The sequence below is a fragment of the Triturus cristatus genome, chromosome 2_2, assembly GCF_964204655.1.
Source record: "Triturus cristatus chromosome 2_2, aTriCri1.1, whole genome shotgun sequence".
NCBI classification, from domain to species: domain Eukaryota; kingdom Metazoa; phylum Chordata; class Amphibia; order Caudata; family Salamandridae; genus Triturus; species Triturus cristatus.
In genome coordinates this window covers 961,185,391-961,208,188 of record NC_140582.1, presented here as the reverse complement: position 1 = coordinate 961,208,188, position 22,798 = coordinate 961,185,391, and the positions used below count along the sequence as shown (strand labels likewise).

The window sequence follows — 22,798 nt, the reverse complement described above, 5'->3', positions numbered from 1 at the left end:
ACGGAGTTTTATATAGCGCAAACTTGACCCGAAGGTAACGGGTATTAGAGCTCTTTACACGAGCACCAGTTGCATTACGAGGACACATTTGTTTTTCTTGGTTTTGTTAGGCACGGGGAGATCAAGTGGCTACATATAAGCGAGCCAATATGATCCCACAGCGTACTATATCACGTGATATTCACCTACAGGCCGGAATTGGTGTGGGATGCTTGCGCTGCCACACAGCAGCTGAAATATGGCCAGGTTGCCATTAGAGTGGACATAGAGGGGCAGGGGCGTAACGCAGGCCACTGCAGCGTAGGAGGGCCAATCCTTCAGGGGCCCCTAAGCCTTTAGCGGGGGGGGGCTATTCAGGTCAAGGGATATCTGTTAAATATGGGAGATTTGGAGGCCTCTCTTCACAGTCTGCGCTCGCATGCCACATAATTTCGTGTTACGTCACTGTAGAGGGAACTGGTTTGTGCTCCTGGAGGCACAATGTACGCATCACTTCCTGGCTGCACTTTCGGACTATGGGCTCTTGGTCATTAAATGAGGAGGGCACAGCAGTAACACGACCTCTTCCCTCCCAATAAACCTGACTCTTCTCGCACAAAAAGAAACTGCATAGTCTGTTCTTGCTATTCATTTGACAATGCTACAAAGACAACTCAGAGGGAGGCTTGGTGGGGAAATGTTATGGTACGGTGCTGTAACAGCAGAGGTGGGTTTAAAAAAAAATATTTTTTTACTTCTGCCAGCCCCCGTAGGCTTCTTTTAAAAGAGGAAGCATGGAATACCGCCAGTTGAGAGTGGATGTGGCTTAAGAGGCGAGCTGCGTGATTGGACCTGGGGAACTAGGTTCGAGCTTAGCATGCTGTGATTCTGGGCAAATTCCTTAAGCTCCCGTACCTACCAAAAACGAGTGTGTCCTTGTGTAATATAACTGGTGCACATGTAAAGTGCTCTAATTGCTTCAGTTCGAGTTTGGGCTATATTACAAAACGAGTTTAAGCTATTGCAATTGTAAACGGCAATGCCTTTTATTTATGTTTTAAATTAAAAAATAAAAGACATTGTTATTTACAATGTGAATAGCTCAAACTCGCATATGAGAAGAATGTTCCTGTGCTAAGTTATCCAGGATCGTATAGGAAAATGGTTGAGAAGAAGTTTGTGAGTCCCAAAGAGACTAGATGCCAATGGCCCACACACTTTTTGAGATCGTGTCGTCGGGCTCTAAATTAGACCCTGTGGAAGAAGGTGCAAAGCAAGCACGAGGATGTGCACACACCTGCTATATGTTAAACACGCCAAGCGCGCTCTGCTCAGAGAGCCATGCCGGTACGCTTAATTGATGTGGCGGCGAGCAGCGGCTTTGCATTCTAGTAGCCTGCTGCACACCTGCACCTTGCGGTGAGACTGGTCCTCTGGCTCTGAGGAGGTGGCGTGAGCATCCTGCCTCCCCCCCCCCCCCTCTCCGTGGGTGATGCCCGTATTTATGTCTCCCTGTTGGCAGCATTCCTCCGTTACTTCCCGCAACCACTGGTTAGTCTACCGTTTTTTTCACTCACACTGCGACTTCTTCCCTTAGCAGCAAGGGCACTGGTCGCAAGCGGGGTGAGCAGCCTGTCCCGCTTCCTCCCTCTGTGTCAGAGGGTGCAGCTTTCCTGGAACCGCGGTTACCACTCGCATTTAGCTTCAGAACTGTAACCGTGCTGCCTGCAGTTACCATTTTGTGCACCTCTCAGGACACCCATGCATGTAAGATGGCCGGGTGCCTCTCGGACCTCAGACCCTGCCCTGCTCCAGTGTGTGTTTGCGGAAACTTGAGCACAAACTCCTGGTACGGTTGTGGGCCCCGGACCCTGCGCAGTCTAGGTGGCAGAGAGCGTGCCCCAAGTGCAGCCGCCATTGAGGTCCTGGTAATGGAGAGCGCTGCGAGCTCCTGCCTGCCGTCGGTAAAGCTGGATGCGCATTTGTATTACAGCCGCCATGCTTCCGCTTCCGGGTAACAGACCAGCAGTGTGAACAAGGGACTGGACAGGTCAGGCAAAAAAGAGTGCAAATCCAGTCAGCCAATGAGAGGAGAAGACAAGCATTTACAAATGCAATAGGGCTTGTATTTAGGCGAGCCCTATTGCATTGTAAATAAAACTGCAGTTGTACAAGAAGACAGGAACGGGAGTGGATGGGGGGGTTGTGGTGGGCAGAGAAGTGACGAACTGCGGAAGGGAACGGGGGGAGTCAGGGGAACAGAAGTGTTTTGAAAGTAAAGGGGCTGATAGCCATGGAGGGATAAAAATGACGTCATGGCCGTGAGGAGGCGGGACTAACTTGCTGAACACCAATGAAAATGCAGTATTTGCAAGGCATGCAGTATACACTACAGGTGAGGGAAGCCCGCCCACTTTTTCATTGGCTTGTGGCTTTTTCCTTTCTAAATGCTGACTTCTGATTAGTTTAGAGGCTGCTAGTCCCACCTTATGATGGCCATGTCTCCTTCCACGGCTATTGGCCCCTCTACTGCATGTTTCCAGAGCACTACTTCGCAGTCGATCGTCATTTGGGCTTCTTTTTGGTAGGATGGTAGTTAGTTTTGGGCTTTGTTTTAGGGGGATTGGGCATGTTCCTCTTGTGAAAGCTGCTGCTGCTACAGTGTGCTCTGTGTACAGGCAGCATGCTTAAAAGGCACATGCACTGGGCACCTGGTGATTTGTAAATTTAAAATATTCCTCACGGCGCCCGCTTTCACTTTTAAATATTGAGCGTGAGGGCAGCCTTTAGTTTTGCATGTGTGGGGGAACATTATGTGCTTCTTATATAGGAAGATATGTAATATGTGTGCATTCAGTTGGTGTGCATACTGTATGTGTGTGTACCTTGTATCTCTGTATATGCCTGTGTACCTTGTGTGTGTCTACGGCGGTTTTTGTGCCTACAATTTTTTTTTCCTTTTATAATGCAACTGCTGCTCATCTGACGCAGTCTAATACCTTCGGGTTAACTTGCTAACCTTGGGCACAAAGATTTCCACATGTTTGTTTTCGGCCCTCAAGCGGGGGTGTTCACAGTTAATAAATGAATCACGTTTTTTTGCAAGCCCATTCCAAAGCAATCTAAGGCCCACTTAGATCACTGGACAATATAGCCAAATGATGCAGACTGAGTCCCGCACGCAGATGGCTTATGAAGACAACAAGCATTCAACTCCACATAATTCAAAACACTGCCACACAATTAACTGCCATGCAATTCCATAACACACAAATGCACACCACATAATTCCACTACACATCACATTTCAACATCCCATAACTCTACACCATGCAATTGAACTCCACGTCATGCCACATAATTACAATACATCAAATTCAACTTCAAAAATTTCTACTCCACTCCATGACACATAATTCCAATTCACATTCTAAAACTGCATGCAACATTACGCTCCACGCAACACAATTCAACTCCAGATAATTCCACTACATATAATTACCCTCCACCCTACATAGTTACACTTTATACCACATAATTACACTGCACATATATACACACAGCTCCAAAACACTAATTATACTCAACAAAATTCACCTCCACAACGTGCCCCATATTTAAACTCCACATAATTCCAAACAATGCCACACCACACAATTCAATGCCACACAACACCATATCACACAACACAACATAAATACACTCTAATCCATACCACATAATTTCTCTCACATAAATCTATTCCATCCCAAATTGCAACACTCCACCTAAATACAATCCGCTCCATGCCATATAATTCTGCTCAACATAATTTCATTCAGTGCCACACAATTCCATGCAACACAATTCAACTCAACAAAATTCCATTCCACAGTCACAGAATTCCACCCCACAACACATTATTCCTCTCCACACCACATTATTCCTCTCCACACCACATATATCCAATCCACCCTACATAAAATTCCACATAATGCCACATCATTCAACACTGCGCCACATAACTCCACTCAGTACATGCCACTTCATGACACACAGTACCACTACACATAAGTCCACTACATTTAATGCCACTTAATTACTATCCCCATAATTCCATTGCACACAAACACACTAATCCAGCATTTCTCATATTGGTTCACTTCAGGTCTTTCAGCACAGTTTCTTTGCCATAACCTTTCAAAAAATCCAAACTTCAAACACACACTCTCCTCCATTTCTTTTGCTGTCTTCCGCATACACAAGCGCAGCCTCTTTATGCGTCTATAAACTTCTCAGCCCTTCATTCTCTCTTTTTCACACACTCTTTCTACTACTCTATCTAGATTTCATGGTTGTATGTCAGAACCACAAAGGCGTTAATCACGCCTGCCTTAATAACTCTGTCCGAAAAAGAAATGTGTCTTTACAGTGCATTCCGCTACCACACAAGTCGTTACAATGACTTGCCTTAGGGAAAGCACTGGAGTTAGAATGGTATAATTTACTATTCCAACTCCATTCTGTGCAACAGTAGGGAAAGTGTTGAACTTAAAGTCCAGCATCAATCCAGCAATGCTTTCCTTAAGGCAAGTCGTACTAACGACTTGCGTGATAAAGGAATACGTTGGAAAGATGTATCCGTGGTTCGGGACGCACTGTTTAAGGCACAGCATGGTTTGAGCTGTAGTATAAAGGCTGTTTCCCAGATTTCATTCACCACTTCTTACACAAACTACCTATCACTCTTAATCTTACTTTCTATCTATTTTATACAGCTCCCGTCCCTATCTATTCACCATACCACATATTTCCAAAACACAAATACACTATACACCACAAAATTCAACCCCACACAATTCCACAAGTAACAATTCGAATTTCAGCCATATAATTCCACCACAAACAAAATAAACTACTCCACTACAAACAAAAAACATAAATAAAAAACAACATAATTTACAATGCCAATAGCTCTTAAGTATAACAAATGCGAGACCGATTGCATTGCAAATGCTTGTTTTTTTTACATGAATTTCAGCCATGCTGAACGCAGCCCTGCTGTTATTCAATATGGCTAAAAGACATTGACTTTGAAAACGCCACCTGTTTGTTTGCAGTTTTTATACACATATAGTGCATGCCAGCCTGAAGGGCGATGGAATGCTCTACACGTAACAGGTAATGCAAATATATGCAACAGGTTACAAAAATGTTGAAAAAAATCTAAAAGAGAAAGTATAAGTGAAGTCTGTAAACAGTACACCAAGAAGCACTGGCAAAGCCAATAGGCCTGGCCTTTGCAAGTTATGCAATGGTTATTTTTTTTTTTGGGCAAGAATGTGCCAAAAAATGTAAAAGGAAATAAGTTAGTCCAAAATGTGACCGTCACATGCTTGCATTAAAAATATTTATATTAAATGACTATTCAATGATGTGACCATTTTACGACTGATGATATTTAAATAACAAACCTTTCTGTTGTGTCATGATTTTATTAGTATTTGTAAAGGAGGGAAAACAAAATCACTACTTAACCAAGTACTCAAATCAGAGGCTGCTACAAAGTTACTTAAGCATTTTATAATTTTAAAAAGGAGACAGGAAATAAATCGCCATCAAACAAGGCACCCAAAGTGCATGCAAAATAAATGAGTGAACTATGTCTATCGCTCCTGAATTGACAGTATTCAATAATAGGATAAACGAAAAGGGAAAAAAAACACCCAAGAAAGTAAATTGAAACAACCCAACCACCTATGACACACATGCCTGCGATGCTGCAGATACACCCGAGGTGTCAGAACAGCTGATGGATGACAATAACAAACTTTGTATCATGGAATGTAAAGGGAATCTGTAACAGAACTGAAATACAAAATGCCCTCTCACCTATGCGCAACCTGGAGACCCACATCGTCTTTATTGAGGAAACTCACTTGTATGAAGTGGAATCTTCCAAACTCCAGCACAAATGGGTGGAAATTGTAATTTTCTCCAAAGTCAATGGTAAAAAGAACGGTCAACCTACTACTTTACAAGGCAATCTGAGTAACAGAAGACATGCAGGCAGGTGAGATGCAACCACAATACATCCAGCTGGTCTAAATTTCCCTTATCAGCATCAGTGTGCCAACATTGTCGGACAAAGACTTACTAACGTTAGAAGAAGAACTTGCCCATGCCATAACGAAACTCAAAATAAAGAAATCCCTCAACCCAGATGGTTACACTCCTGAATTATAGCAAAACCATGTTCCAGACCTACTACCAAGACTCAGACATCTGCTCAGCAACTTTACCAGTGATCACCCACTGCAAGACTCCTTCACAAAGGCTATCATAAACCTGATACAGGAAGAAGTCCGACGTCAACAAGACTAAAGACTGATCTCATTAATTTAATTCAAGCTGTATAATCTTCACAAAGCTTCCCAACTGGAATTAATCACGCCACAACTAATCAAAGCAGACACTACAGCTTTCGTTAAAGGGAGTGTTGAAAAAATAAATCTGTATCCAATACTGAGTATATTTCAGGCAACTATTAAGAATTTTAATAAAAGCCACAATGATAATTATGAGCCCTAGGCAATCAGCATGTTCCAGAAGCTCACCAACTGTATACATTATTAGATTATTATACTCTTCCAATGGAATACACATGATTTAACACAGCCAGTAAGGACATTAGTGCATGAGGTGCTGATCATTTAACAATCTCTAGCTAAATCCAAAAATAATTGATTAGCAAATATAATCAGCATAGTAAAAGCATACTTTTCCATATAATTCTCCACTAATACTTTATGGGTTCCAGAGTAGTGTGCTACTCGCCGAAAAAGCGCTTTAGCACTCCCTCAGGGATAGCAAATGCTATATAAATGCAAACCTTTCCCCCCTCTTGTATCCCTCCTCTATCCTTTCCAATCCAAATAACTGACTAACATAGCTACCACTCAAATTACTTTCATATTTCACTATACCTATTCAACACTAATCCTTTATGGGTTCCGGAGTAGTGTGCTACTCGCCAAAAAAGCGCTTTGATGCCTCGTCAGGGGTAGTAAGCGCTATATAAATGCAATTACAATGCAATATATAGTTGTTAAAATAGACTTTACTGGAACTTGCTCATTGAGATGACACACCCACAACTTCTGTCTGGCTCCTTCTTCTAGGATATGGGCCTAGTTACTGAAAAGAATTATTCTATGACACCTCAACTGCCCCTACTTCTCTAATTCTCGTAGGACCATTGTTCTTATCTCTAAACTCATCCCTACCCATTCTTCCATAATGGTACCTCACAAGACGAGCAAAGCTACATGTCACAACTGTCCCTTCTGACCGCATCCTCTCCCCTTTGACCACTGCTCTTAAGCCTTTTTCTCAGCTAATGCCATGGTGCTGCAGTTGTAATTATCTCCTCCACAAAAGAATAGCGGTCTCTAACAGAAGACGGTTCACCAATATCATTGTTTCTGCTCATAAAGAACAAGACAGAGCCTGGTGTTGAATTGATTGATGCCGAAAGGGCATTCAACTGGTTTGAATGGAAATATCTTTCAGACCCTTGAGATGACTTGGCCTTCTGGGGAAATTAGTACAATCAAGGGTCTGTTCACACAACCCAAGGCCAAAATCCTTCCCAACAGTATACTTTCAAATAATATTCTTCTGCAGAGCAATGCTCACTCTCTCCACCTATATTCATCCTTGCACTCAAGATTTTTCTTGAGAATATTAGTAATAATGCCCTGACGCAAGGGATACAAATCGAGCAACATGAATACAGGCTGGCAGCACGTGCAGAAATTATACCAATAGCCTGGAATCATCGATCCCTCATCTACTGAAAGAGATTGCCAACGATGCAAAAGTACTGGGATATACACTTAACGAAGAAGACAATCTGAAGAACTTCCATTACCAAAACTATGTATGAAAAACCATATCACGAACAGTAACTAACCCCAAGTACATCACATTCTAGGGACTCCACTTTGCCAAAACACTATCAGCTACAACTAGTCTTTTGCAAACTCAAACTCTGAATGACATCGCAAAGAAGATTGCAACATAGTCAACCCCCCCACCCCAGTCCACCTTCACTTGACCTTAGTCAGAAGAATTTTAAAACCTGTAGCTTGTAACTGTGCTTTATTGTTATCCCTTTAAATACATCAGCCTGATTCACAAAAATTATTATGCCTGCATTTTGACTAAAATGTAAACCGTTTTGAAAGTGACAAAATTCGAGTTTTTTGTACTCAGCAGATACCATTGAGTACTTGAATGCATAAGGATTTATATATTTGGAAATTTACATTTGTAGAATTGAGCTTGCAATAACGTCACACCAAAATACATTTGCTCTCGGTAGCTTTATATTGTTTCTTCACCGGCGAAACACCGACCTTTGCACCGCCACCAGGTTTCGGATAAGTGTTTCCATCTTTTTCCCACCGTGAAAATTAATTAATTCCATGCCTTAACTGGTGTAAATCTACAGCAGGGTTCAGGATTGGAAACTACCTGCAAAATGGTTGGGATTGTCTACAGTTTTCACAGTCTGAAACAACCTGCAAAAGAGCTGGTATTACTCACAAACATGCACGTACCTCAGTATAGATCACCTTGTGCTGCTGTCACTGTGCGGAAACCTTTCTGTGAACAGACCTGCTCACACTGAAAATTCACATCGTGTGGATATGCATTCATAAATGAAGGGGATAAATAAGCAAAGTGAAACTTGTGAGTACATATACCTTTGAAAATCAGGCCCTGTATTGTTTTAAAAAAAAGAGCATGCAGAGCCCTTCTGGACTAAAAATTCAGGAAGGTGTTGCACATGACATTAGGCGCATAGATGTGTTCCCTCTCTTGTATGTCACCAGGTGCTCCCCGCTGGAGCTCACCCTGTGCTTTGGAGATTCACACCCCTGAGCTGCTAAAAAAAGTGCCTTTTCCAATGTCCCTTTGATAAACAATGCTTAGTGATCACCCCTTTAAAAGCACCCTGTGCTCTCCTGACCACAGCACCCAGCATTGCCATGAAGAGCATTTGGTGTCTATTTGCTGCTGTCTCTTTGCTCACTGATGTGATGGTAAACATAAGAAAGTGCTTGCAGAACATGGCTTGGTGGGGAATCCTCGTTCTACGGATCAGTCATTATTGGAAAACGAGGCATGTCTGTGAGGCCTGCACAAATAACATGTCACATTTGTCCTTCTCTGGGAACCAAAGACCCTAGCGCAGCGCTTGAGTCTCAGAGGGTAGCGTTGCAGAGTAGTCTAAGGCTTACTCTAGGGAGGTGGTGTAGGCTAGCAATCGTCATTACAGGTGCGCAGAAATAACACTCAAAAGTTGATTGTCCAGTCTGTACTTTACTTTAGAAAAGTAAGAGTACATTTATTAAACACACACACTACTTAATACTATGCACCAATTTACAAATATAGCTAAGCTGTTGGAATTACTTTGTGACATTGCATAACATCTCCACTCCTCCCACAGGGGCGGGTGGGGTCTAATACAACCACTCCCATGTATGCACATCATCTTGCCCCCTAATGCAGTGGGTTGACATAACCTGGAGCGAGGGCCTTGCCAACTGGCACCATCCCAGTGGCGACCCACCCCATCATCTCAACAAGCATTAAAAATAGGTACACCTGCCCTAGGGACACATAACCCTGACTGAGAATTGTATACAGGCTATACAGTATGCACCTCTACATCTTAGTAGCTAACAGTCTGGGTTGATCCTCCCCTAACGCAGTAGCAAGACTACATGTTTGGGCATCCCTTTAAATGAGGCACTTATCATAGCTGATAACAGTTGTAATGCATTGCAATTAAAGCCCCTAAAAGGCATCACAGTTGAATCACAGAAATAAGCGTATACAGCCAGACACCCTAGCAGGAGTGTCTGGCAACATAACCCCACTTTGCTTATGACTCCACCTTACACAGATACTTCACATTACACATGTGACTTTCCGTCCCTCTAAATGTAGTAAATGCCTTTTGGGTGCAATTACTCCTCTTCACCTCCAGACATCCCCCAACTAAGCCCTTCACATTTCACTCCTTGGCGCAATCCTTAACGCACCCCCAGCTGAAGAACTAAAGTTCCAGCCACAGGGTGCCGTTGATGCCTATGCTGAGCCCTTGAGGGGTTATTCTTTCCAAGTCCCCAGAGACTTAGGGAGGGACTTTCTTCTGTCGTGCTGGGGGAGCCTGCCTTACTCCTGCAGCTCTCCCTGCACCCTGTTACACATTTGGCGGTGACCCCGTCCTCCTGGGGCCACCACGAGCCGGGAAAAAGCTGCTCTTTTCAGCAGGCCTACACCAGCACTGCGGGGCATTATGGGTCACTTTCTCCCTTTCCCCTGAATATTGTAGCAGCCGCTCCCCCGCTGCTTCGGGGAGGGCCGCTATCACCGCTGGCAGCTTCCCGCCGCATCACCTCTTCTGTGGGGTGCCTTGTCCCACCCGGATCCCCAGGTGAGCTCTGGCAGCTTGGGGAGTCCTCCCACGGCTGCTCCGTCCGTTGTTCGGGGGCCCGGTCCTACCCTGGCCCTGGCGCCTCCTCTTTTCCTCTGTGGGGTCCCGGTCCCACCTGGGAACCCTGCATGGCTCAATCGTTGGAGAGGAGCCCACCCCCAGCTGCCTCCGCCAGCTCCCCACACGGCCAGCAACCTCGCGTGGTGCCGCGGAAGCCGGCACCACAGTTCCGGTCTGCCTGCTCTGGCAGGCAGACGCGAAGAATCCCGCCGGACCTCGGGGGCACTCCCCCTGCCATCCTTCACTTCAGGGCCCGGTGATGGGGTCCCGGGCCCCTCGCACTCTTCACAGGGAGCAAGCTGGCGCTCCCCGACTTAGATTCGGGGAATCGGGGCTGGAAGTTGGGATCCTGGGGCTCAGGGCATCTTCGCGGGAAGTGGGATGGCGCTCCCTGGCTTCCACTCTTCTTCGGGGATCAGGGTGGGCTCCTGGCACCCCGCTGGGGCATCTTCACTCGGGAGCACGACGGCGCCCCCCGACTTGACTTCATGTGGGGGCAGCCCCCGGGACCTGAACCACCCCGGGGACACATGTAAGGCGGAGCCCCACGCGCATCGTCGTCGGTCTTCCCTGAGGTCAAAGGTCGCCTACCTTCTGGGGGGCATATCTCAGCCCCCCAGGGTAACGATCTTCATGATCTTGGCCTCTTCTTGCTCCTAGTGGTGCACCCCAGCCATTGGGAGCACTTTCCTTTGCCCTCCTGGCCTCACAGAGGGTGGCTTCAGCAGGGAGCTATCTTCACGGGCTCCCTGCACCAGCCGTTTGCCTGGCTCGCCTCCTGGTTCTTCTCCTGGGCCTCTCTTCTCCTTGTGCAGAGGCCCAGGCTTCTGCTCACTGGTTCTGGACTCCCCTCCTGGCACAGTTATGCATCCTGGGACAGTCAGGGGGTTCTCAACTGCCCATGGAGCCAGGCTCCAACACCAGTCTTCCTCAGCAGAGCACTTCCCAGAGAGAGCTCCTCTTCCTGCGCAAACTCTTTCAAAGAATTTGGGAGGGGGCTGGCAGGAAGTCTCTGTTTGCCCTATCACACAACGACACATCACCTCTCTGCCCCTGCTCCCTCCTTCCTGCCCAGGCCTCTGGGTTTTTTCAAAATAGCGACGTCCAGGGGTCTCATGCCACATGGCCTCTGAGAGCCCCTTCCCCCCTCGCTGCCTTCTCACCAGAGCAGCTTGGTGCCTGGCACCAGGTGACAGTTGCTGATGGATGAACCTGTAGCTCCACCCATCTTCTCTTCTTGGAGTGGAGGCCTTCGCCCTTGGAATGCTTTTTGTGCAGGGCTGGGCCTCTGATGCTACAGCTTGGGGAGGAAGGTCATTAATTCAGCCTGGCAGGGTCAGCCCCAGCTAGGCCCTGGTTATGAGCTGACTCCGAGACATAATACATTTCTGGATCACCCAAAAGCAGTACAAATATGACTTTGGACTCTGCAGAATACTTCCTCTCACATAAGTTATAGTGGACTTTGGTGCGCATCTGGAATTTGTAGGCCCTAGGAAAGCAAAACTAGCCCATGTGCTCCCCATCCTCATAGGAGAATAATGGAATAAAAACAGTAAAGCAATCAGACTTTCCCTCAAATGTTTCTTCCCATTGTAGAAAGCTTATTCCATGCCACCACCCAGTTCTGCATAAGTCCTGCCACACCATTTAATTTGTAGCTGCTCCAGGGCTGCGCACTTTAGGAATCTCCTCTGCGCAGCCCTTACACTTGTGCACACGCATGTACACACATGTTTGCATGTAACCAGCCCGGTGCCCCTTACTCTGGCTGCAGCGCAGCGGCCTACTTGCACCAGGGGCACACCGATAAAATACACATGCAGTCCCTTTCATCATGAGTTCCCTATGGGTGAGTCCCAACTTATGAGGCTCTCCCACAGTAAAAGCTCAACAAATAGGTGTTCAAAAAGTGAAAAATCCGGGCTGCTCAGATGGTCAGACCCACCTTCTAACAGTAATACATTTCAGTGTCCCTATTATTTTTTATATATCTGATATGTGTTGCCACTGAAAGGGCTCATCACCCGTGCTGCAGACTTGCCCTGTGTAACCTCAACGAGTACCACTGCGCCAGCAACATAGAACATCTCATCCGTTAAATGATCCCAGGGATTTCAGGTGTCAGATTTGGCAGGTTTTGCAGACATTTATTCCACAAACCGTGCAAATCTGACGTTTTGCTCAGTTTTTTTGCGTTCCTATTGTTTTTCTTGTTCCTGCAAATGCTCTCCTACATACTAGTCATAATAACACACAGTTGTCCGTCAGCATCTTTTTATTTCCCTTCTTTGTTGAAGTTTTAAAACTCAGTCAGATACACAGCATTAAAAATTCCTACCGGTCCGTGCAACCTCCTGAGACCAGTTTCTTCACTTCTGCTGTTCCCGTGACTTGATATTTACCTTCGGCGTAAGAGGCAGTTCTGCTGTGTGCTCCTAAAGCCCATTCCTCCCTTCTGGGGAGCCTTGTGGATAGCTATTCGAAGTGGCATTTCTCCTTCTGATTTAAGCACATACACAAGAGAGGTGGTGGTGGTGTGTTCGGTGATATTGAAAACAGGCAGGTGGTATACAGAGGCATTGCTTTAAAAAAAATAAAGCCACAAAGACTTTCAGGGTCTGGAATTCTGTGGAACCTGTGTCAAGGTTTTACTTCTTTGTCTAATTTTGTTTTCTTTTTTCGTAGATCCGGACCCCCAATAAAGAAAGGCAGAACACGCATATTTCATGGTCTACATCCGGTAAGAAGGCCCCATTTGATTTTTATTAAAACTCTCAATACGTAAGGAAAAATTTTCTTATATATTTCCCCACAACCTTGTTTGTGTCCCCTAGTTGTGAAATCTGTAATGAAATGGGTAGAATGGACATGATGACCAAAATTGATTATTTTACTTCAGTATGCGTTTGTGGCAGACGATTTAGGTGACAGTAGGGCAATTTTCTTTCGGGCTGGACTCTCCAGGAGGGCGTTAGCAGGCAAAATGGTGCCTCAAGGCACAGTCAGTGTTCACCCCAAAAAGCATTGCCATTCAGAGGGGGCAGGAGAACCGAACTTCATGACGCTCTCTGTAACCTTTCAACCTACCTTAAAGCACTATTAACATGCTGACCCACAATCTATTGTCATCCTTGTTGTAGAGGAACCTATCTGGATTTTTAAGGGTTTAGGAAGATCCCCAGCAAAATGTGTCTGCTGCTCTTATGTACAGTTGTGCCCCTTTTGGAAGTTTGTCTTTCTTGAGATTTGTTCCATAGCGCACAAAGTAATGCACAGGATGCCCCCAAATGATCAGTTGAATGGGTAATATATGCAGAAGGCCAAAATGTAACTTTCTGGATACAATCCTTCATAAATTGGAGTGGATGAAGGTACAGCATGCCATAATCGATACCCCTCAATAATTGCTCTTGAGTGACCAGTGTTGTTCAGGCTGCCCAAGTTGTAAGGCCCTCGTGGGTTCCTCCCCATTAAAAAACAAGGGTGCATATTTTTGTTTGATGAGCAGAACTTTCTAAACTTCAGGATGGAAGAGAGAGGAAAATGGCCAAGTTGGATGAAGGAGGAACATGTAAGTGATATAGCACAACCAAATTTGAATGGAAATGAAAAAAATCTTAGTCTCTCTGTCTTTAATACAATCTAGATTTTCTGCCCACCAGGCTGTGAAAAATCTAAATGATCTAAGATTGCCAGACAGGAACCTGGTACGGCAATTAAGATCAAAAGGAAGGGGATACGTAGATGAGAAAGAGAGATGAGGACTGGGTTGGCAGTAACGGATGGGGGTAATGGTATAACATGTAGACCAGATCAGGGGAGAATTGAGCAGACGGTGGGGTAGAGTGAAAAACAACCATTTGGGCTTTTCATAGATTCACATGCTTGAATCATACCCCGATAATGCACTCACCTTATGTTTCATCACCTTAATCCCACATTATAAACAGTCCTCAATGATTTTCTAAAAACAGTGTTAATTAATTTTAGTAGTCATACAACTCCAAAATACCATAATTCACATAAGGAAAATCTCATTGCAGGTTGTCATCAAATAGAACAAAGAAACATTTCACAGGTTATCGACGCAGCATTTTGGCATTATACAGATGGTTCACACCACTTTCTTCAGGACAAAATCTTAAAAACCAATAAAATTATCTAAAAAGATGAAAACATATTTGTAAATCTGCAAAAGGGACCATCTTACTGATTTCCACCAAAATATTACTTCTAAGAGCCTGCTAGAGTTCACTTCACCCAGTAAAGTATCATTAAAACCTTTCCCCAAGATTAGTAATACGGATGACGAAAATTAGACATATTACAGCCCTGCATAACTGAGAATAAAGTGTTAGGTGGTTGACTATGTTGAAGACGCCAATCAAGTTGCGGACTAGGAGAGCCAGGGTGATCTGGAAGCCCAGCAGATGGATGACACTGGTCATTCGTATCTTCATGAGGAAGAAAAATATTTTCCATTGACACTTTGGCCACCCAATCTACCCTGTGACGCTTATAACAAGGGTAACAGACATGAAGAGCCATAGATGCTGGCTATATTACTTAAGAGAGTGATGCCAGGTGATTGGTGAGTAACTCTGCAGGGACTGGCAGTTGGGATGGAGATACAATAGTAATACTCTCTATATGCCTGCCGCCCAAACTACAGGATACAAAAAAGTTATGGATAGAATGCGTGAATTAACCTCGGCCACTGTTAATTACTCCGGCCGCATCCCAATCCATCATTATTTTGCACACCATATCACATCAGTTTGAACCCAGTTCTATGCAAATCAGTCTTGACTGTGCTCCAATCAGAATAGTCCAGCCCAAACTGCCAGGCCCTTCCTGAATCTGAACACATGCAACCCAGGGCCGGTTTCGCCCTAGTTATGGGCTCATCAGCCAGGAACAGCTTGGTTCCAGTGTCAGTGTGCACGGGATCCACATCTGGGCATACCCGTCCCAATTAGGGCAACACTAAAGTATACAAAACAGTGATTGATGGAATGCTTGAATTAATCTCAGCCACTGGTAAATACTCGGGCCGTGTCCCAATCTATTGTTATTTTGCACACCATGTCACCTCAGTGTGGACCCAGTTATATGCAAATCAGTCTTGACCCTCCTCCAATCGGAAAAGTCCAGCCCAAACTGCCAAGCCAGGTCCTCCCTAAACTGGAACACAAGCAACTTAAGACCGGTTTCGCCTTAGATATGGGCTCATCAGCCGGGTACAGCTAAACTACAGGAGACAAAGATAAGTAAGGTGATGGTGCAGTTTCATGTGGGGACTTCAGCATGGTTATGAAAGAAAGGTTAGATCGATATACCACAGTTAAAATGGGGTTTTCACCTCCACATAGACTGACATTTCATGGATATAGTAGGAATTATTGGCTTCAAGAGGAAGGCTCATGGGAACCAACTGCATTTTACAAACTATAGTGATTTTCCTTCTGGGCCCACTATGGTTCTCCCTTAGTTTAGCATATTAGATGTTTTAGGCTGCCTCTGCTTTGCGCAGCCACACATAACACATTTGTTTTTGTGACATTATTTTAGGAATACACTGTACATGTTGTTTTCGTATTCATTGATTCTTCTCGTGCGTCAATCTGCACATTTTGCACAAGGTTGCCTGGAATGCATAACAACATGGTGTACTTTTTTCTTTGCTCAAGTCCCTAACAGCTCCTAATGTTTTAGACATAACACAGTCTCACAGCTGCAGCTTTCCAACACAGTATATTATAAATCCCTGTATCCTCACAGTAAGGGTAGGCCTGGACAGATAGATAATTTGCATGGATCCATGTTTATTTTATACAGCCTGATAGTAATGCTAATTACTTTGTTTAGTTTCTTTTGCATAGTGATCGCAGCACATTTGCTTCATAATAGACTACGATAATCTCAATAAATGTATTGTAAACTTTCTTTGTGTTTCTTATGTTTGCTACCGACATGCATGAGTGAGTGACGAAAGGTGAAGATCTGTTTCCAAGGTTCCCTTGGGGACTAAAGGGTCATGTTCTAGGTTGCCAATTTCACCCGTTACTCTAGGAAGGTTAGGAGTTCAGGTGAGGCACTGTGTGCTAGCCAGGATTTGGGGCGATAGATCCTACTCTGGCCCTACATTCTGATGTCCTGTCAACCCAAGGCCCAGTTCTGCTTTACTAGCAGAATCTCTGCAGCAAAACTACTCACACATACCCAGCTCTCTCAAGTTTATATAATATCTTTAAGGTTTAAAAGCACCTCAATACTAGCTAAGAGCATTACGCCAGTGGTCATGCCACTTGCATCTTAGAGGTGTTACAGAAGGGAAGGATGGTCATTTTATGCATGAGAGCGGTGAGAGGCTCCAATATTGGTGTGCCTGACTTAGACCACAATTAATTAATTCTATGATGTTGGGGAATCGGTTGCCTCTTGAATACACTGGGAAGCATATAAAACATTACTAAAGAGGATGGCCTTATTAAAAATAGATGGACTGTAAAAAGCTCGACAAAGGTGGGCTCAATATGTAGAGACTGACCTGCTCAAACCGTAATAAGAATGTCAGACAGCACACTCTTGAGGTGATGAGGCACCTGAGGTTTAAGAAGGAAGGACTATGGGACAGAGATAGAGGTTAACATAATGTTGTGCTTATGTAAACAGAATTATGTGATTAGAAATAAAGCCAGTAATCTCTTGACCTTGTTAGACAACATAGACGTGTATTTATTGGATTCACAGGGTTACATTCACTGATGGAGCAGTGGCACTCAGAGATAGACCTATGGCAAACATCTTCACTGATCATTTTTAAGATCTGATGCATTGTACAAGGATGAGGAGCTCAAGAAATTTGTAGCGGGCCTGAATTTACCTTGTGTTGGGACAGAAAAGTCCTCTGCATGCTAAGAGACGTGTCCCCTGCCCTGAATGCCCAACCGTATTGTTGTCTGGATCCCTAATACAAGGATCATGCATGTGCGCCATGACATGGGCCTGTCTCACAGATTGCAGTCTTGTTGGACCGGGAAGCGCGCCCAAAGCGCTACCCTCGTATTGGTTGGGAATTTACCTCAACACCATATCAATAGTTCAGATGAAGGATTTATGTAGGGATAGAGGTGGAGGCTTTTCCTGGAGTAGGAACAAAGAGGTCCTTGCTTATTTCAATAGCGACCAGTTTGAGATGCTGGGTGAAAGGGAGGAGCCTGTAGCTGCCTCTGGGAAGGTAACCATGTTAGGAACCCAATAAGAGAGCGCTGTGGATTCAGGCTCTAGGATCCCCTTAGCTTAGATATATCCCAGACACATGCTAAATGTGCACCCTAATACATTTCCCAGGGTTTCACCGAGACACTTACCACCTTTAGTTTCTTGAATACCTCAGATGTGTACACTACCTTGAATTGCTAGGGTACCACTGTCGCTGCTTCCTGGAATAATTCCCATGGGTGGGTTGAGTTTAGCAGAGACCCTGAACTTGCAGTTGGCACTTTGTAAAGCTTAGGAAGATGAGCAGGCCAGAGAGTTTGAGAGGGAGAAGTTAAGACTATCTCACAGGGAACAAGAAGAGAGGAGACGGGAGAGACAAGGGGAGGGGACCTGGGAGGGGAAACTGCGAGTGAGGGAGAAGAAACTGCCAGAGAGAGAGAGGAAAAACAGAGTGTGAGAGGAGAAATAGAAGGAAAAAGAAAGATGTGGAAAGGGAAAGGATAGCCCTTGAGAGAGAGAAGCTTAGGATGGCAGCAATGACAACTCCATCTGAGATAAGTGACTTTACTTCCAGGTCATGCCAGGTTGTGGCTAAGGTTCCAAAACATCTTGTGTATGCGTATCTGGAAGGTCGGGATATTTTGAATGGTTTGTGGGCTTTAATGTTGTGTAAGGCGCAGGCCTTAAATGAGGTGTCTAAGGCAGGTGCCTTAATGGGGCGCATGTCATTGGAAGGGACAGCCGTCATTGGGATGATGCCTGTGGCAGACCAGATGGTCTATGAACAAGTAAAGGAAGCTCTCATTAGGCGGTTTGTGCTCAATACCTGCAGAGATTCAGTAACTGCAGAAGGAGTGCTCTACCCCACTTAGGCAATACCTCCTATCTAATAGAGAGGGATCCAAAAAAACTTGCAGTGTTATCTGATAAGGGGTTAGCTAACAGGGTCCTCAAAGGGCTGGGGCAGCATGGGTGTAAGCCAGAGGTACTCTCCACAGACTGGTTCCAAACTGGAGGCTAAGGCCATAAGAATTCTCCTGGGACTCAAGGCAGGCCAAGGAAACATGGTAATGGTAATGGTGTGTCCAACAAGGAGCATCATGAAAAGGGAAGGCAAGGAAGCCCTTCTAAATCCAAAGTGGTGACTTGTTTTACGTGCCACAAGGTGGGACATTACAAGAGCGACTGTCAAGAGAAGGAACTGGACACAGCCACACCTGTGATAGCAAGCATGTTACACATGGGTGATGGTCTCTGAAAGGGACCAGCTGCACTCAACCTAGTAGCTATGAACATTTGGGAGAGGGACCCAGGTGCTTTGAAACATATCCATCTGAATACAATGGGATTTGTGCTGGAAATTAATATTAATGGGTGGAAAGTACCTGCCCTGAGGGATATTTTAGCCTTTTGCATTATGATTGAGAGGAAGTACCTTATGCCTGAGGAGATACTCACCGGAACCAAGGATACAGGATTGGTAGCCAGTGGAGAGGGCATTGAGTATCCGCATGCCAGGGTTGAGATTGATCTCAATGTCAAGGTGGCCATGATCAATGTCAGAGTAAGGGAAAGAGCTGGATATCTCTTGGACAATGATTTATTTGATTGCCTCTGGCTTGGTGCTAGGACCAGAAGCCTTTACGGCTTGGAGAACGTCAGCTGTGTTGACGAGAGCACAGGCTGCATCACAGTCTCAGAGTGAGACTGAGATGATGTCTGATTTGCAACAACCAGGTAAAGGTAGTTTGCAGGAAAGTGCAGACTCTGGGAAGGCAGTGACAGTGGAGGTCATCGCTTCTGCTGTAAAGGGAGAAGAGGATGAGACTCCCAAAGCAGACCATGAGTAGAAGTCTGGTTCACTTCCAGAGTTGTAGATTTTGTTAGCTGCTGCAGGGCTATTCCTGGGATGACAAGAAGAGGGCCCTATGCTTGAGGGACTTCGGAAGGAAGGCCAGGAACATATCAGCAAAGGGGTGGTTGGGAAGCACTGTTTTGGCTGGAAATATTGTCTACTTTATAGTGAGCCGCTAAATCCTGAACCAGGTACTAGCAAGAGGGTAGTGGTTCCATTATTGCACAGGAACTTCCTTTTGTCATTGGCACATGAAGTACCCTTAGCAGGAGACCCTTGGGGATTAGAAAAACCCAGGATAGGTTAGACCCTCTGTTCTACTGGCAAGGGATGCGTAGAGACACAGAGCTGTAGAACTTGTCTATCTTTCCAGCTGAGTGATAAGACAAGAGGGAAGACTAAGGCACCATTAGTGCCACTGCCAGCTGTAGATGTTCCATTTGAGCGAGTGGAAATAGACATAGTTGGTCCATTCGCCCCCCCCCCCCCCCACCCTCACATTTAGGCAACAAGTATATCTTGGTATTCGTGGATCATGCCACCAGGTATCCCGAAGCTGTACCTCCGAGGAGCACGGTTACAAAGGTGGTAGCAAGAGCCCTCCAATGGATTCTTTTGTAGGGTCGGATTTCCAAGGACTGTAATTTCCAACCGAGAAACCAATTCATATCTTCTTACATGAGAGAGATATGGGAGCAAACTGGTGTGACATACCACTTCTCCATTGCATACCACCCCCAAACCAATGGTTTGGTGCAGCGGTTTAACAAAGCACTGAAAAGCATTATGGATACTCTACCAGAGAACCTTGGGAGGAAGCTGGGTCTTTTCCTGCCATGTGTCTTGTTTGCCTACCAAGAGGTTCCGCAGAAGGGAGTAGGGTTCAGTCCCTTTGAACTTCTGTATGGACACCCTGTGAGGGGTCCACTTACCTTACTGAGAGAAGGGTTGGAAGGTACCTCGGACACCCCACAGTAGGATGTGGTAGACTAAGATTGGCCTCAGGAAGTTGATGTGCAATACAGGAGTCCGGCAAAGGAAAACCTTTAGACTAGCCAAGCGATGATAAAAAATGGTACGACAAGAAAGCTACACTGACTGGGTAGCAATAAGGTCAAGAGGTGTTAGTGCTGAAGCCAATTTGTCCCAGGGCTTTGGAGGACAAATGGTGTGGGCCATGCAAAATAGTTCAGAAAGTATCCGAGATAAGCTACTTGTTGGACACCGGTGTCACAAAGGTACCCAAGAGGGTGTTCCATGTGAACATACTGAAGCCTTACCTCCGCAGAGACTACACAGTGAAGGTCATGGCTGTGGCAGAGGAAGTGGAGGAAGACAGTGAGCCTCTTCCTGACTCTCTGCATAGTGACATGAAGTATTGCATTGTGGATTGGGTACAGTTAGCCCCGAGTTAACACCTGAGCAGCATAGAGAGTGTAGGGACGTTTTGAGACGGTTTGCCAACCCCTTCTCGCTGACTCCAGGGTTGACACCTGTCTGTGTGCATGACATAGAGACAGGTGACAGTCTGCCAGTAAAGGCCACGATGTACAGAATGTCTGACTGGGTTCAGGGATGCATTAAGGCAGAGGTTGCCAAAATGTTGGACCTGGGAGTCATTGAGAGATCTCATAGTCCTTGGTATAGTCCTGTGGTTCTAGTGCCAAAGCAAAAGTCTATTGACTTGCAGTTCTGTGTGAGCTACTGAGCCCACAATGAAGTAACCAAAACCGGTGCCCATCCAATCCCCAGAGTAGATGAATTTGTGGATCGGTTAGGTGCAGCAAAATACTTGAGCACCTTTGATCTGACCAGTGGTTATTGGGAGATCGTATTGGCACCAAATGCAAAGGAGAAGCCTGTATTTTCTATGCCAGAGGGGATTGATCAGTTCAGGGTGATGCCTTTTGGAATTAAAAATGCTCCTGCCACTTTTCAGCACTTTGCCGGGTTGGAAAAATTCTGTGTGGCCTATTTGGATGACATTGCAGTATTCAGCAATTCATGGGTAGACCACCTGAGGCACTTGGACCAGGTGTTGGCTAGGAAACAGGAGGCAAAACTGACCATCAAGGCAATTAAGTGTCAGATGGGGCAGTCCTCTATGGTCTACCTTGAGCATGAGGTGGGGAACAGTAAGATTTGCCCATTGGATGCCAAAATTCAGTCTATGATGGAGTGAGATATACCTACTACCCAGATTGAAGTGAGGGGCTTTTTAGGACTCACCCGGTATTACAGAAACTTTGTGGCGAACTATGGAGTATAGTTGCCACATTGACTGCTTTAACCTCTGGGAAGCAGCCCAGGAAGGTAATATGGACTGCAGAGTTTCAAAACGCATCTGAGAAACTGAAGAAGGCAGTATGCACTGCACTGGTACTGAAAGCGCCTGACTACAGTCAGCCTTTCATTGTTCTGATGGATGCCTGACAGGGTAGTTGAAGCAGTGTTAGCTCAACTGGATGATAAGAGTCGAGAGTGTCCGTTAGCATTTATTAGTAGGAGATTACAACCCAGGGAGCAGAACTGGACGGCTATTGAGAAGGAGAGCTTTGCCATAGTGTGGGCCTTGCATAACATCCGCCTCTGTCGCTTTGGCACTAAGTTTGTGGTGCAGACAGATCATAAGCCTCTGAAATAGTTGTTGGCTATAAAGGGAGATAATCCCAAGTTGTTGAGATAGTCTATTTCTTTGTAAGGGTTAGTCTTTGTTGTGGAGCACAGAGCCGGATCGAGTCATGGGAATGCTGATGGACTTTCCTGCTGGTTTTACCGATCTGACCACCCAACCTCTCCAGGTTAAGTGTTAGTTTGGTGTGATCTGATCTGGGAGAGGCATTTGTTGGGACGGAAAAGTCCTCTGCATAGTAACAGATGTGCAGCCTTGCCCTGAGTGCCCAACTGCATTGTTGTCTGGATCCCTAATGCAGCTACTAGAGCCCCGACCTCAAGGGGGGTTGTGTTATTGCTTTTGAATGTCGTTTACCCTTGCATGTATAGAGTTAGAGTTAAAATACTTCTTTTACTATAAAAGTATTTGATTGGACATTGATTTATTGTTTGCACTGCTTGCACGTTGAGTTACGAGTCATGTTCACTGATCTGGATCTGTGCTCCCCTCCAATCCCCCTCCCCCCAAAGGAGCCTTGACTGCTCATTCTACGCTTACCAACTGAGGGTCA

General features: G+C 45.3%; 1 protein-coding gene across 1 annotated transcript in view; it reads left to right on the top strand.

Annotated features, from left to right (window-relative positions):
• The window catches only part of LAP3 (leucine aminopeptidase 3), a 353,892-nt gene that overhangs the window by 102,889 nt on the left and 228,205 nt on the right, over positions 1–22,798 (top strand). The window contains exon 3 of the mRNA XM_085642373.1: positions 13,220–13,274. Within this exon, the coding sequence (XP_085498499.1) occupies positions 13,220–13,274 (55 nt within the window). The remainder of the gene's footprint in view (positions 1–13,219; positions 13,275–22,798) is intronic.